The sequence below is a fragment of the Notolepis coatsorum genome (genome assembly GCF_963971535.1).
Source record: "Notolepis coatsorum genome assembly, chromosome: 1".
Lineage (NCBI taxonomy): Eukaryota > Metazoa > Chordata > Actinopteri > Aulopiformes > Paralepididae > Notolepis > Notolepis coatsorum.
The window spans coordinates 152717334-152733359 of NC_140165.1; the positions used below are offsets into that span (position 1 = coordinate 152717334).

The following is a 16026-nucleotide window of genomic DNA, read 5'->3' on the forward strand; positions in this document are numbered from 1 at the left end:
TGGCCTTCCGACCACTGCCATCAAGCCTCTTCAACTCATTCAGAACGCAGCAGCCCGCCTGATCTCAAACCTACTGAAGTCAGCCCATGTCACCCCACTTCTCAGGGACCTGCACTGGCTCCCCATTGCCGCACGAATCCGCTTCAAGGCCCTCGACCTGGCATATCGTGCGGCGAAGGGAGCGGCTCCCACCTACCTCCGGTCAATGGTCTCTAACTACACACCCTCAAGACCCCTACGCTCTGTTATGCGCATTCACCCTTCCTTCCATGTCTCCCAGCTCAAACCGGTGGTCTCCAGTCCCCTGTCTCCCCCTGCTCCAGAGCCCCCTCCTCCGCTGGTGATAGACGACCACCCGGCCTACGTGGTCCGGGAGTTGCACTCCCGAGGAGGAACACCTATTCACCCGCTGCCACCCAGCAGCTCCCCCGACAAGCACCAGGACCGCTTGCTCGCTCACTGCCGCCGTGGCAGCCACAGGACAGAACATTAACCCCGTTCTATTTTCCCCCCAATTCCTGTGTTGCTCAATTTCCATTAAACACCCTTGAAACCGCTCCTTTCTCTTCTCGTGTATTCAGCAATTGGGCTGTGCTCCAGACTCCAGTTCTCACATTCATACAGTGTACTAAGTAACCATAAGTGGGAGTGTTGAATCTAGAGGGTGTATGTATGGTTGTAACTAACTGTAACTGTCCTCTACTGCTCCCATGACTGCATATATATCTGTGTCCACTGGAGGGCACTATAGGCGGAGCTTCTACAGTCTACGCCAGATAGCTGGAACACACTACAAAAAACCTTAAATATGGAAACGTTTATTTCAATTAGATTGTTTAAGGAAACTTTAACAAACTCCCTAGAGCACTCATGTAGATGTTTCTCCATGTGCTAACACCATGCTGCCACTATTGTTCTGTTGTCCGCCAGTTGTTGTTTAGTTCAGTTGTTGCTCTGTATGTATGTCCTGCCTTTTTAATAATGTTCCTTTGTGTTTTATTTTTATTTATTTTATTTTATCCCCCATCCCCTTTCCCCTAGGGGGCTTTTTACCCCCAAATAGGCCGTTATTGAAAATAAGAACTTGTTCTTAATTAACCTGCCTATTCAAATAAAGGTTTGATGATGATGATGATGATGATGATGATGATGATGAGGTTGGGAGTATATAAGACTTGGCTCCCTCCTATTCTTTCTTCTTCCCACAAATGCCTCTCCCGGAGAGGAGCACACATAGAAGGGAACTCATTTTGTGCAAAAATGGAAAGCTTTTCAATTTCCATGCCGCACAATTGTTACAATAGCCGATAATCCATTTTCCCAATGATAAATCCCAGTGACGTCAGACTGGTTCGCGGGGCGGTCCAAAGCGACGTCAGACTACACCTCAACTTTTGACTCCAACCCATAGGTGGCACTGCGGATGCTTCGAGGTGCATCATTTCCGGTTGTGTAATAGAGGAAGTGCAGTAGTTACAACAGACTTAGAAATTTGGGGTTACACATGAGGTAGCAATATGCTATTTTATTTCGTTCTTCAGTAGGTTTAAAAAAGGTGTACACGTTTCACTTCGAGTGCTGTCAGATATCCTCAATCCAAGCACAGTGTCCTTGGAAAATCAGGTAACGTTAACGTTGGGCTAAAGGAAATCCATGGTGTTTGAACTTCACTAACGTTAGCCTAGCTACCAACCTTGCTAACAACATTCTATGTTGAATGCCTGTTGATCTTTTAATTATCCTGCTACTGGTCATAACTTTAGAGTTAGTGTAAATACAGCGTTTGTATAACGTTATAGCTTGAATGATTGATTGAATTGATTCGATACTTGCATCCACATTTTTAAACAGTGATCAATATACACAATACAAGTAAAAGCGTATTTCCAATCCATTGTGGTCCTTACTGAATTACAGAGACCCAGAAAATACCAAACAAAAGTCAAACTTAGTCTTTCTCACGACCTGGCAGTAATTTAATTGACTAGTAGTACCTACTGTATGGAACTCCAATTGCACCATTTCACTGTTTTGTTGACCATGATTCAACAACATTTCTCTACATTTCATTGTTTATTCAAAAACGATTTCTCCCAACAGTCAAGATGCCTGTCTTGTGTAGCAGCTGTACTGTGAAGCGTGCAGTGCTGAGACGTCCAAAGACCGGCCACTCCCTATGTAAAGAATGTTTCTTCTGGGCCTTTGAGATGGAGGTGCATCAGACGATTTTAGCAGCACAGCTTTTCAAACCAGGAGAGACTGTGGGTATCGGTGCTTCCGGTGGGAAGGACTCCACGGTGCTTGCACATGTAATGAAGGTCCTCAATGAGCGATACTGCTACGGCCTTCAACTTATACTGCTGTCCGTGGATGAGGGCATCACCGGTTACAGGGACGACTCCCTGGAGACGGTGAAGAGAAATCAGCAACAGTACGAACTGCCACTGAAGATTGTGTCTTATGAGGAGTTGTATGGGTGGACTATGGACGCTATAGTGAAGCAGATTGGATTAAAAAACAACTGCACTTTCTGTGGAGTGTTCAGAAGGCAGGCCCTAGACAGAGGAGCCATGATGCTTAAGGTGGATAAGATATGCACAGGTAATTCCTAACAGAAACATAGGGGATTTTCAACCTCACCATTAGGTGCCATTACAACAAGCAGTCTAGGCCTAAATCTTTAAAGAATTACATTTTATTTGTTGTAATATGGTACGGTCACTAATGTCTTTTTTTCCACAGGTCACAATGCTGACGACGTGGCAGAGACGGTCTTGATGAATGTCTTGCGAGGGGATATAGCCCGTCTACGCCGGTGCACTGCCATCTCGACGGCCAGCGAGGGTGATGGGGTTGTGCCCCGCTGCAAGCCCCTCAAGTATGCCTACGAAAAAGAGATTGTACTCTATGCTTACTTCAAAAAGTTGGACTATTTTTCTACCGAGTGTATCTACTCCCCTAATGCCTATCGTGGGCACGCCCGGACCTTCCTGAAGGACCTGGAGGCGGTCCGGCCGAGCTCCATCATGGACGTCATCCACTCTGGGGAGAACCTGTCGGTGCGGGAGGGGGTGAAGATGCCTGTCCAGGGGACCTGCGGCCGATGTGGCTACATCTCCAGCCAGGCACTCTGTAAATCCTGTGTGTTGCTGGAGGGGCTGAACCGAGGCCTGCCTAAACTAGGCATAGGAAAACACCACCGCCTGCATGGCAAAATCCTCTCCCAGGAGCCTCTCACCAAAGAGGAGGAGAGGAAGTTCAAAGCTGTAGACTTCTAAGAATGATCTATTATTATTGTAAAAAGGACTCTGAAATATAGCGAGAAAGAATTTATTTAATTTTCCAGTCATTGCTTGAACTATCGAACCATTTTTTTTAATAGAGAATCAAAAGATGATGAATGATTTTAGATTTTATGTCAATCTTATAATGAATGAAAAGGTATAGATGGATCTCTTGTGAAAGGTCTGCTCATCATAGTTTCTAAGATAATTTCATATCACAAATATGACCATTATCAAAGGTCTTGTGAGGGTCTTGCATCATTTAAAAAATTGGCACATTTAATAGTTAACTGCGATGCTTCATTCTATTACAGTCTTCTTTGTTGTGAATGTATAACAAAGTAACTATGTTGGGGAAACTCAGATGCGATTAATCTTTTTGTATCAAATAAAGGTATGCATATTGTCCCAAACATTCTCTTCATTAGTCTATCTATACTGTGTGAATTGACTTCACATTCACCGTTTAGTGACAACAGGTTTATTTTCTTACCACATCATCCAAATTTGTCATGTTTAGGTTAATCTATCATTTTAGCGTTAGGTTAGATTTTTCATCGTTAGTTGGGTGAATTTTTAACCAATTTACTCACCAGTTTGTTTGCTCAGAATTTTTTGAGAAAGCAATAGCTATTATATTGTTTGATATACTGTACTCCTGGTTATATGTTACATACATAGGAGTTGTTACTTTATAAAGTATCAGTTTTGGCACGAGTCGCTAGAGGTCAGTAGTCACTGAGTTCGTACGTTTTTTTTTTTGGTAGTCGGGTCGCGCGCCCTCGTGAAGCACACGGGCACAGCGCGCTCGTGAGGGCTACTCTACTCCTGATCAACTTGTTGCACAGCAGTCGCCTGAAGTTGTGTATGGAAGTCGCGGGCACTGGAAACAGCCACAAGATTACTAAAACAAATTTCCATCGGTTAAAAACAGTCCCGAAAAATGGACGATTTAGGTAAGTTGTGTTTTTCTTTTCATCGTATCCGATTTTTCACAATGCCGCAATACTTAGCGGAAAGCTGGTTGGAGAAGGTCCGACGAGGCTGCAGAAAAGATGTTAGCGCGTCGCGAGCGCAACAAGTTAAAAGGGCCTCGTTTGGCTTGGGATCCTTATTACTTGGTGCAGTGAGACAGGTTAACAACGTTACTTATGTCTTATTTCCACGCCATGGCTGGTCTGTTCTGAATTTTTTACGTTATTCAAAATGTACCCACTTTATTTTCTCTGCATAATCATTGACTAGTGTATTTCTTTTGAATAGTTGTGTGTCTGAACATTGAATGTTAATAACGTTACTATTTCCTTTCGAATCTGACTAAATGTATGTTAATGTTATTTCCCCCATGCACGTTAGACGTAACTAACGCAATAAACGTTACTTGGCTAGCTACAATTTCCACTACTATAGGGAGAATACATTTACCTTACATTTTCTCCTCAAGCTTTTTCCATATTAACGTTTGTTGTTTTTTCTGACTTTAAGTTTAAAGTGGAATATTCAACAGGCCAACTCAACCAGACTACTCAATGTGGGTCTAGCCATGGCCTTGGCTTGGCATTTTGTGTGGTAGCTGTTGTATCTCCAGTTTATACAAGAGCCAGAATAACTTACTATGCCACCACTGGTATGTCTGTAGTGCCTACATTAGCTTGACCTAAATATAAAATATTAAGTCTGCAGTTATTGGTAGGCTCTGTGTTATGAGCTCTTTGACCCCTGCTACAGACTTGAGAGGCTATACATTACGTCTTCCAGCTGGTCTACACAAAAGGCCAGTTCATTTTTTCCTTTACATGTGATGCAGATTGTTAATCAGTGGGAACACATGGATGAGAGAACTCAAACCTTGAATGCTACTCTGCACATCAGTGCCGTCATAGCCTATATCTATATTATTTGAAGTGGTGTATTGCTGTTTCTTTTGTTGTTAAGCCAGTTGTTACCAATACTTCAGATCTGCATTTTGTTGTAGCTGTGATTGCTAATTTGGTTTTGGTTCCACTGCTGTGCTGTGCCTGTTTTGGCTCTAGCCCGTGGAAGTTGTCAGGCTAGTTAGTTCTCTTTATAACTTTATTTGTATAGGCCGCCTACTATGATCAAATCAATCATTCTAAACACAGGGACTAGTTTATGTTTTGGGCCTAAATTGGGGTAAATATTTTTTATTTAAATGTTTTTCTTCTTTATCTTGCAGTGGTGACGACCCTGTTGTATCAATAGATGAAACACGATGTCAGAGCAGTACACAATGCTTTTACTTGCTCCCTCAATATGCTACAGAAATAGTAGTTCCTGGGGCGGCTGGGTGGCGCAGCGGACATTGCACTCGTCACCAGACACCGGTATCGAATCCGGCTGTCGCCGTTGCCTCCGGCTTGGGCCGGCCATCATACTAACTCAATTGGCAGAGTTAGCGGGTGGAAGTCGATGGGTGGTAATCTGGACGTTGTAAACAGCGACTCCTACAGGTCGGTTGGGGCGCCTGCACAGCAGAAACAGGAAAATGGCGGGGGCAGTGAGCCTCCTACACGTCACTCAACGTTCAAGACAGGGGAGGGGAGAATTGGCACGGCTATGTTGGGATGGGAGAAAAATAGAAAAAAAGAGGAGAAAAAGTGAAAAAAAAATAGTAGTTCCTAAATTAAAGACTCAACCTTTAAAAATGATATCTGCTAAAAAAAAGTTGCAGTATCATATTTTCTCAAATGTTCAGCCCTACTGTCTAGTTTCATAGTCTTGAGTGGTGGTTCACCTCCTCTCAATCCCACTTTAGAATTTGAACAAGGCACTGGTTGTAGTGGAAAGTCCCATGCAGCCATATAGCTTTTGGTCTACTTTTTCTTTTTCTTACTTCACTGACCAGTCAGCGTGTCAAGACTCGTCGCAAGCTTGGCCCATGTTGGCACTGAACTCTGAACTCCTAAATGAGCTTTTACAGTTTATCAGGTGGCCTGTTTGCTCAATCTATCCGGACCAACCAGGGTTACATTTGGAAGAAAAACGTATTTTTTTTCCTAATTTGTCCTTAGTAGTCTGGGTGGATGTCCATCTTTAATTGTAGTAGTCTGGGTGGATGTCCATCTCCAATTGGACATTACAAATGTCCCAAAATAGAAATGTTGTAGAATGGGGGTTTCTGAATTGTTTAAGTGGAAGGACGAGGAGCCACATTTGAGCTTGGGCCTGGTCTGAGAATACCTTCAGGGCACATTAGATGCTAAAGCTGCTTCAGGCCACAGTGAAAGGGCTGATTGTTAGTGGAAAGAGGGAGCCTGCAGTCTCACTTAAGTAGAGAGGACAGCAGGCTGAGTTAGGGGGCGAGGCTGCAGTGGAATGTCTAACATCACTGTTTGTCAGGGTTTAAGGCACTCACTGGGTCATGACTCTCCTCCTACTACTACTACCACTACCACCACACCGCCCCTGGAGAGAAAACTGTCTCTCCTTTCAGTGAATTCGTGCTCTCTCTAGCTTTGGGATAACTTGGGGGTCCTACATGGAGCTCTTTGGAAACCTGATAATCATACCCCCCACTGTTGACCCTAACCTTAACAGCCCTCTTCCTCCTTGGCTTGCTGGTGAGTGTGACTGTGTACATCCATCTGGTCGTGTCTCTCGCTCCTCAAGAGCAAAAGGGATTCCTTGGAGCAGTGTGGGAGTGACTTTAGATCAGTCGGCACCTCTGGAGTCTGACTTTTCCAGGAGGTTCTTCTGATCCATCTCTCGCAGTTAAGAGGGAAAATCCACCCTAATTTTTTTTTCAATATGAACAAGTTTCTTCTTAAGCTGAACACCAGAGGGACAATGCTCTAGTGATGATGTCATCGATAGATAAATCCGGGAGTTGCTCCATAGACTGCAAATAATGGAATGAGTTAAGTAAAATGTATTTGTATAGCCCAAAATCACATTACATATCTCAATGGGCTCAATGTGTCCCAACAATGGCATCATGATTATATTGGGATATATGGGTTTCTTATTCAGAGTTGCAAGCCCAACTTTTGAATAAATCTCATTTGGTAAAAAAAAAAAAAAAAAAAAAAAGTGCAGTCTAATGCACATTCGATTTTGATTGACCAACTCCAAAAAGTATCACTTGATGATATAGCCTAATCAACTAAAATCGCGATGCTTTGATTTCCATCTTGTTCTTGGGAAAACAGTTCCAACAGTCTAATGTTTCTAGGTATTGACATAACCGTCCAAGGTCATTGGGTGAGTACATTGTACATTCTCCCTTAGGGTGGATTTTTCCCTTTAAGACCAGGTGGCAGGCAGCCAGGCCCGGGCTTGAGTCGCCATCATTACTGCTGTGGCTCCAGGCTGAAGCCTCTCCCAGATGTGGCTTTTTAACCACACGTGACTCACAGTGTTAGTGTCAGTCGGGCTTGTCCTGCTGATACGTTTGATGTTTGAAGTGTGAAGCCACCACCACCACTCTCCTCTCTGTGTGAATTCCTCAGGATCCTGTGAGATTCAAGCTGACTCTGAGTCTGTGGTGAGGTGAGTGACCCCCGGTCCGCTGCCGAGACCCCTGTTCCCTGTCGGTGTAGGTTAACACTGAACAGGAGGGCGATTATAAGAGTTGCAAAGAAGAGCGCTGTTAAACATCCGTTAAACAGGCTCTTCATAGAATATACATTGATCCTAATTAACTAACACTAATTAGTCGGATTCCTTGTCAAGGATGGCCCTCTTCCCTTGGAGCGAAACGGGAGAGTTGGCTTAGATGGAAGTGTGGAAGTCTTAAATGTTTACCGTGTTTACACAGCATACCTCAAGACCTCAGACAGGCTTAAGCGAGATATGTATTTCACTACGGAGTTAGTGTTACCAGACTAGCCATCAACACCCCTAGAGAGCTGTGTAAGGGTTAGTGAAAACGCATTCCGCCCCTAACCCAGTGTGTTTGAGTGGGGCTTGCCTGCTAAAAGGCTGAAGGGAGGGACTCCTGACTGTAAATCAGTCTTGTTCCCGGGCTCCACACCCATCCTCTTCTAGGTCTGGGGAAGGGAGCTACATGGCTGACCTCATCGCTTAGGCAACAGACCCTGCCCCACATCCTGAGGAAACAGGAGAATACAATGAGCCGAATCAGCGCTGAAGGCCGGCAAACACAGAGGATGGGGGGGGGGGGGGGACTCAGCCTGCAATCCTGCTGTTAAAACGGAGTTTCTACTGCAAAATGCTGTGTCACACAACAGTCCCTTAACTTGCAGGGGCCTTCCCTCTCTTGTTCCTCTTTTCCACGCTGCATTGTCTCCTCTGCTCCCTTGCTCTTCGGCCTTGAGAACAGTGCTGATTATTTTCCTGACGGGTCAGAGAGTAATGGAGCAGGAATCCGAGTGCCTGCTGGATTCTTCCCACATTACTCAAGCTGGGGAATCCTAGGGCACGTTCAAAGAGCTCAGTGTGGCGGATGCACCAGGCAGGCGGCGGCCCTTGTTTTGTCCGTAAGATGGCCGCCTTTTTTTTCGAAGGGGCGGGTGGGTGTTGTCAGGTCAGTGTTGTTTGGAGAAAAGAAACAAGTATTCTCTGTGTGCGAGAGGTTTTCCACTCCGTCCCTCCCAGTTACACTATCTGTTACAATAGACTACCCACTGACTCCTCTCTAACATATGACTGGGTGTGTGTGACTATGTCCTCAGTGACTGTGGTGTCAGAATAGTCTTCAGACCCCCCCCCCCCCCCCCACCCCACAGTCATCTGATTTACCAGTCTGTGGGGAAGTACTTTTATTTTTTTTATTTTGGTCCAGCAGCCTTCTCTCGGGGAGGGGGGGTGTCGTCTTTCGGATACAGGGTCTGCTTAGGTGGGTATTTTTAGGTGTGTTTATTTTGAAGTCACTGACCCCCATCCTGATCCAATATCTGATTTTTCTGTCTTTTGGTTACTATACCATACCTCATTTATTCTCTGTACTTGTTAGGGTTCATTCCTCCCGCTGTGATTCATATTCCATTTTGTGGACACTTTACAGTAACCACAAGTGAATATATTATGGATGGCCCCAGTGGGAATGGAGGCCCTAATTCTAGCAGTGTTTGTCATGCTCTATCTATTTCATAGTTGTCCTGTACAGGACCCGTCACTACTTGTATGCCTTCTATCTCTTTTTCTACAGTATTACTTTTTACAGACGTGGGACTTAATTTACCTATCTTAAGCCCGCCCTATTTTCTTGATTCTCCAATCGCAGACAAACTTTGTCCAAACATCAAGAACAGAGGGCGGGCTTGAGAAGGGTCAATTATAGCTTAGATTTCCTTGATATCTTTCTCTCTCTCACAACCCAGCCCCCCCTGCCAGTCTCTCTGGTATATCTCCCACCACCCCTCTCCCAGGCCCCAGTCTCCCTTGTTTGATTATAAATATCATGTCTGGGCCGGCCTGACGGTGTTGAGTTTCTCTGCGGGGCTGAAGCCAGCTCTGCTCTCTGCTCCCCTGGCTAGAAACAGGTGAGCTGCAGACCTTGGGGTCCATCACTAGATTCCGCATCTTAATAGGAAAGATTAGACTGCCTGCTTGCCTGCCTGGGCCGCACCGCCGACTCACTGGGGAGCAGGCAATAAAAACATTTGACATCTCCCCTTATCCTGGAATTCAAAGCATGCTGTAATTTGCGGAAAGGAATTGGTCCTGTAATTGTCCACACTGTATTTTTCGAATTTCAACGGACAGATGTTTTTGTTTTTTTGTTTGTCAGTTATTTTTCTAGCACATTCCTCTCTGCCTAGCTGCCTATAATCCTGTTGAATAAGTAGAACATGTTCGGTTGGAGTACATTTTATATAAAAAAAAAAAAGGCTTCTTTATTGGTTTGCTAGTGTCATGTTATTGATGTGAAGTTATCCAGACTCTCCCCACCACCTCCACCTCATGCCACCTTATCTCTGTCCCTGCCTGGCGGCCTTTCCCCCCCCTTCTTCTCAGAGGCGGACAGAGGAATGTCTGGAATTCCCAGACGCACCTTCCCGCCCATCAGATAAAGACTGCAGGACTGTGGCAGGGCCCGGAAAGGGGGGGGGGGGGGGGGGGGGTAGGCACACAGGCAAGAATGTACAATGCACCCACAGGCTCACAGCACATACTCATTGTTGTTTATTCAACATTATGAGCCTTATTTATGCCTCAGATGCTTCCCCCTCGATGTGTGTAGGCTTCTGTAATAGCAGCATGTTGTTAGGATCACTAAGATCTAGATCTCATGAATTCAACCTTGGATTGTGAACGTAGGCTTTTTGTCTCTGCTTCAGTCATATCTTTACAGAATAATTCCTCAAAATCCTTGTATAACAGAGTCTTGAGTCATGATGTCATGATGTCGTCAGTAAATGATTGTACTTTGAACAGATTAGCCCGTGACTTGGCTTACAGTGCTTGTTTGCATTCTCAATGCTTTTAACCAGCTTGACTCTGAGGCAGGGGTTACACACAGTATTTTTGTGCTCGTTTTCATACGTTTTTGAATACGTTTCATGTCCCTTTTACACAGAAATGCGTTTTTTGGTGGATACGGCTGAAACGCTAAATTGTGTTTGCGTTTTGGAGAACCCCTAAAAAACGCGCCGACAACAGCCGTGTAGTCTGCACGGAGCCGTTGTTGCGAAAACGCCCATGCGCAGTAGATACCATCTGCGTGCCCTTCCGGTGACAACAGTGGGTGTGTGTGTGTTTGGGACATAGCTCCGTGTCCCAAATAGCTGCAGCTACCATGTGTTGTCAAGTTATTGTTATAAGGACCCCAGTCCAAGCTACAACAGTCTGCATTCCCTTAACAATTGTTTGTATTGAGCCGTATTGTATTGTACCCATTATGCAATATGTTAAATAAAGTTTACATCCATTCATTCTGCTAGCATTACCGATTGCATGAGCACTGCAGCTGGCTAACATGAGCTAGCGTTAGCTATCATACCCTGTTAGCTCAAGCTCCTCTTTCAACTTAACAAGCATTAAACAAAATGGCCCAGTCATCTATTCACCTTTTGTTTAATACACACAGCGTTGTCTCTAATGTTATCTAACTACTGATAGTTCCCGATATCATCAGTTTGGTGCTGGCTAACTAGCGTGAGCTAACGTTAGCTTCTAGCCACAATGCTATATTGTTATAATGGCATATTCCATTGACGTTAGCATTAGCATGCAGCTAACTGTAGCTACCAATCTTTTTTTAGACTAAACTATCCGCTCTTGGTGGTCACTTGTGTTGATGTTAGTTTTGTTTCATCAACAAATGACAGGCAGAACACACAGTGAATGTATCCATTTTGTTTATTGCACTTTTATTAGACTTTGCTGAAAAAGAATTGCTGCATTGGGTAAAATAGACAAAGATGGTGGCGCCCATAGGAGCCCGGCTTTGTTGACATGTTCTTTGCAGGAAGTGTATTGGCAGCACATTCAAGTTCTGATTGGTTGAAATTGCCTTCATGTTCGCCACCTACTGCCACCTACTGCTTTGGCAGTGTACTACATCACTGTGCCCAGGTGACAAAAACGAAAGTGTGACTCAAGGCTGCCACGTTGCGGCGAAACTCATCTACAATGAAACGAAAGGTGTAACCGCCGCCTCAGACCACTGCCCCTTGTCCATCTTTGTATAAGACTCAACACAGCTCCCCTCAGGCAAAGAATCGGGGCAGAACAATTCCAAATTTGCAACTCTCATTTAATGATCTGCAATATGCGCTAATTGGTCTTAGGTAGGGGTGGGCGATATGGCCTAAATAGCTAAATATCATATCACGATATTTCCTGACTTTTCTGCGATATACGTAACGATACACATCACAATGTTTTCACTTTTCCCCCCCAAAACACTGGAGTCGAGTCCACTTTGACAACGTTGGCTCCGCTGTCATGCAGACATGACGTTCTTCTCTCAGCCCCCAGGAATGCAGCGCCTCCTTCAGGCCTTGAGCGATTACTTCACCTGTGTGGTCATCTGGAAAGTACGACTTCTGCAAGCATGTACTGCACAACTTCAGTCATTAATGTAATGCACTGTAAGACTTAAATATGGCTCCGATGTTCGGCTTGACCACAAATCCGTCGTGGTTGAAAAGTAATCCATGTTCTGAAGCTGGCCAACTATTTTCTCACGCCATTCTGTGTACATTTTGGAGTGTACATTTTATTTGTAGAGCTTTTATTTACTCTAGGCTTGACTACTGCAACTCACTTTTCACCTGTCTCACTAAATCATCCATAGACAAACTACAAATGGTCAAATGCTGCAGCCAGGCTACTCGCAAGGTAAAAAAAATCATGTCACATCACTCCCATTCTGACATCCCTGCACTGGCTCCCAGTACACTATAGAATTCACTTAAGTCCTCACTTTTACTTTCAGAGCACTCTACGGTCAGGCCCCTATCTACATCACTGTACTCATCCATCCCTACACCAGATAGCCGATCAGCACCTCCTGGTGGTCCCCAGGTCCAGGCTAAAAACAAGGGGTGATCGAGCCTTCGAGGTGACGGCACCAAGGCTCTGGAATGCTCTCCCCCTGGACCTGCGAACTGCCCCCTCAGAAAACTCTTTTAAAAAATAATTAAAAACACATATGTTTAGACAGGCCTTTGGTCATATATAGGCACCCTTTTTGTTTTTAGATTTTATTTATAGCATTTTCAGCTTTTTTGGTCAACGCAGGACCTTTTGGCCACGCAGGACCGACGGAGGAGAGAGGGTGAAACGGGAGGAAGACAGCTCTGATTATCCTAAAACTGGTAACATAGACTCCTTACCTTAGATCAGATGTTCTCCAAAAAGATTATTCCAATTCCTGATCGCCATTCCAAATATCGATCGCGTTTATTAATTGATTATTGGCTGCTGTAAATATATTCCAGGCTGCTTTCCATCTCGCGATCACTTCCCTCGTCATCAGATCCCTCGCCAGCATAGTGGAGCCAGTAGGCTCTCCCCCCACAGATCCACCAGTCTAATCGAATGGCCTGCAGTTACACAGGGATAGACGATAGGGGGCGGTATTTTCCCATCGGAGCTCCTAGAGGGGCTGCTGTACCAACGGGAGACTCGTTGATGAAATATGAATTCAGATTGCTAATAAAAAATCAAACGACAATTCGCGTCGTCTGCACTCAACGGGGGGCATGAAATGACGACATAACATGTCGCTGGCACTCAAAGTGTTAAGGGCTTGAAATTGCCTGGGTTTTGGTCATATGCTCCAGAAATGATCCCGCTGTTTGACTGCTTCTATGTGCAGTGAAAACTACTATGCTTTGCAACCTAGTCATTCATTTAATTGGGGGTAAACTAGCGTTAGCCGCGCAGAGCTAACCTTGCTCCATACACGCTGCTCCGCGTATACTATACACACAAACACACACACACAGAGAGAGAGAGAGAGAGAACAGCAGGCTGACTAGAAGAGGGTGGGGGCTAGCGGGGGAGGAGCTGTGTGTGTGTGTGGCGCGCGCTGGTCTTCTGAAAGACGGGAATGACAACCAGTTGAATGCAACTACAGTTCAATAGATTAAATTAGTTTAAGATATTGAACTGTAGTTGTATTGAACAGGTCGTTATTCAATAGATTAAATTAGTTTAAGAATAAAAAAATTCAAACGAATAAATAAATTAGTTTAAGAGAATCTCAAAGACATTATTATATAGAAGTGTATAGTTAAATAATTTTTACAGTTTTTGTATTTTTCTGACATGGGGACCCAACAATAAATGACAATCTGTAATGTCAAGTTGCCTGTTGTTGTTCTAACCAGCTTAGTTCTGTTGCATTTCCAATTTATTTATTTAAATGATCAGGAATCGATAAGGGAATCGATAATGGAATCGTATCGAAAATCTTATCAATTCCCATCCCTAGCCAAAACCCTATCGGCTGATTCACAATAAGTTCAGTAGAAGGCTAGAAGCCCAATAGTAACCAAACATTCCTTGAAATGTTCAATAGATTCAGAAATAGTCAGACATGGAATGGAACATATTCTGATTTAAATTGCTTATATATTTTTTAATCAACAAAGCAATAATAGGATAGTGTAAATAAATACACAGTACACACTGATTGCAATTCTCACTGGGACCTACTGTACAAATTTCACACACGTCACACACACATTCCCTTTTGTCCGTCGAGTACAACCGTACTCATCGCGGGACGGGAATCGGCCTGGAATATATATTCACAGTAGCCAATCGATAGTAGACAGTAGTGATTGATTTTTGGAATGGCGATCAGGAATTGGAATGATCTTTTTGGAGAACATCTGATCTGAGGTAAGGAATCTATTTTACCAGTCTTGGGATAATCAGAGTTGTATTCGCTGAGATATCAACGTGTCCCCTGTGTGTGTGCGCGATCGCTGATGAGGAACTCAGATAATCGATTTTCAGCTCGCGGCCCCAGCGTGCATACGTGCACATATACTATCGATAATCTAGCGTTGAAAACGATTCATAAATGGGCAGAAAAATGACGTTTTTGTGTATTCTAGAATATTCCAGTAAACGTCTTTTATCATGGAATCTTTTTATTTTCCTTGAAAACGAGGGCTTTTCAAAATGCTATAAAACGAAAATGAACTGATAAAAAAACAATCCGCTTCGACAATGTTGACTGGAAAACGAGTCATTGATAAGCGACGGGCAGATTAGACACATAGCCATAATGTAAAACATAGATTAGGCGTTATTAACGCTAACATTGAAGTGGATGGTGGGCATTCAAGCACTAAATCGTGCTGGCACTGAAAGTGTTAACGTGACGTCACGTCTCGTTGTCGTCAGGGGAAAAAGCTTCGTTGATGACCATATTTAGTCATTATTATCATTGACAAAATTAACACCGCTGGTGATGATCTGCCAGTGCCAGGCCTCTACTACAACTGTCTTCAGTTCCTGCTGGTTCTTGGGGCGTTCTCTCTTCAGTTTGTCTTCAGTTCCATGCATCCATGTTGTTGTGAACATTTTAATTAAATAAAGAAATTCCCTATCCATAGTCGCCGTGGGAAAGAATACAAAAAAAATTTAATTAAATAAATTCCCTACCTACCCATGGCGTTAACTGACAACCAACAGGAAACAAACAATATTTTTTGTTATGCCTTGGGGCATTCTCTCTTCAGTTTGTCTTCAGTTGCTGCTTGTTCTTGGGGCATTTTGTCTTCAGTTGCTGCTGGTTCTTGGGGCATTCTCTCTTCAGTTTGTCTTCAGTTGCTGCTTGTTCTTCGGGCATTCTCTCTTCAGTTTGTCTTCAGTTCCTGCTGGTTCTTGGGGCATTCTCTCTTCAGTTTGTCTTCAGTTCCTGCTTGTTCTTGGGGCATTCTCTCTTCAGTTTGTCTTCAGCAAGTCAATTGCTTATGCTTTGGGTCATTGTCCAGCTGTACTGTGAAACGCCGTCCAGTGAGTTCTGAAGCATTTGGCTGAATATGAGCAGATCATATTGCCCGAAACACTTCAGAACTCATCCTGCTGCTTTTGTCAGCAGTCACATCACATCATTGGCAGCCCTACATGCCCACGCCATAACACTACCACCACCATGCTTCACTGATGAGGTGGTATGCTTTGGATCATGAGCAGTTCCTATAATCTTCTCTTCCCATACTATTCTCATCTGTTCATAGGATGTTTTTTTTTTTTTTTTTTTTTTTTTTATATATATATATATATATATCTTTTCCCCCTCCTTTTTCCGATTTTTCTCCCATCCCACTGTTAGTCGTTATGCCAATTCCCA

General features: G+C 43.9%; 2 protein-coding genes across 2 annotated transcripts in view; both read left to right on the top strand.

Moving 5' to 3' along the window:
* The first annotated feature begins 1474 nt into the window (after positions 1-1474).
* Positions 1475-3688, top strand: ctu1 (cytosolic thiouridylase subunit 1 homolog (S. pombe)). The gene is made up of 3 exons (XM_084315645.1): positions 1475-1623; positions 2101-2601; positions 2743-3688. The coding sequence occupies exons 2-3, from the start codon at positions 2106-2108 to the stop codon at positions 3276-3278; spliced, it is 1032 nt and encodes a 343-aa protein (XP_084171771.1). The 5' UTR covers positions 1475-1623; positions 2101-2105; the 3' UTR covers positions 3279-3688.
* A 411-nt stretch (positions 3689-4099) lies between these two features.
* Positions 4100-16026, top strand: part of pxnb (paxillin b) — a 45132-nt gene continuing 33205 nt past the window's right edge. The window contains exon 1 of the mRNA XM_084315547.1: positions 4100-4240. Coding sequence (XP_084171673.1) covers positions 4228-4240 — 13 coding nt within the window. The 5' untranslated portion in view covers positions 4100-4227. The remainder of the gene's footprint in view (positions 4241-16026) is intronic.

What these genes read in the sequence shown, in the direction of transcription:
- ctu1 (XM_084315645.1), top strand. Translation starts at nt 2,106, where the DNA reads ATGCCTGTCTTGTGTAGCAGCTGTACTGTGAAGCGTGCAGTGCTGAGA. An exon ending in GGTGGATAAGATATGCACAG is followed by an intron (nt 2,602 to 2,742) that starts GTAATTCCTAAC and finishes TTTTTTCCACAG; the next exon opens with GTCACAATGCTGACGACGTG.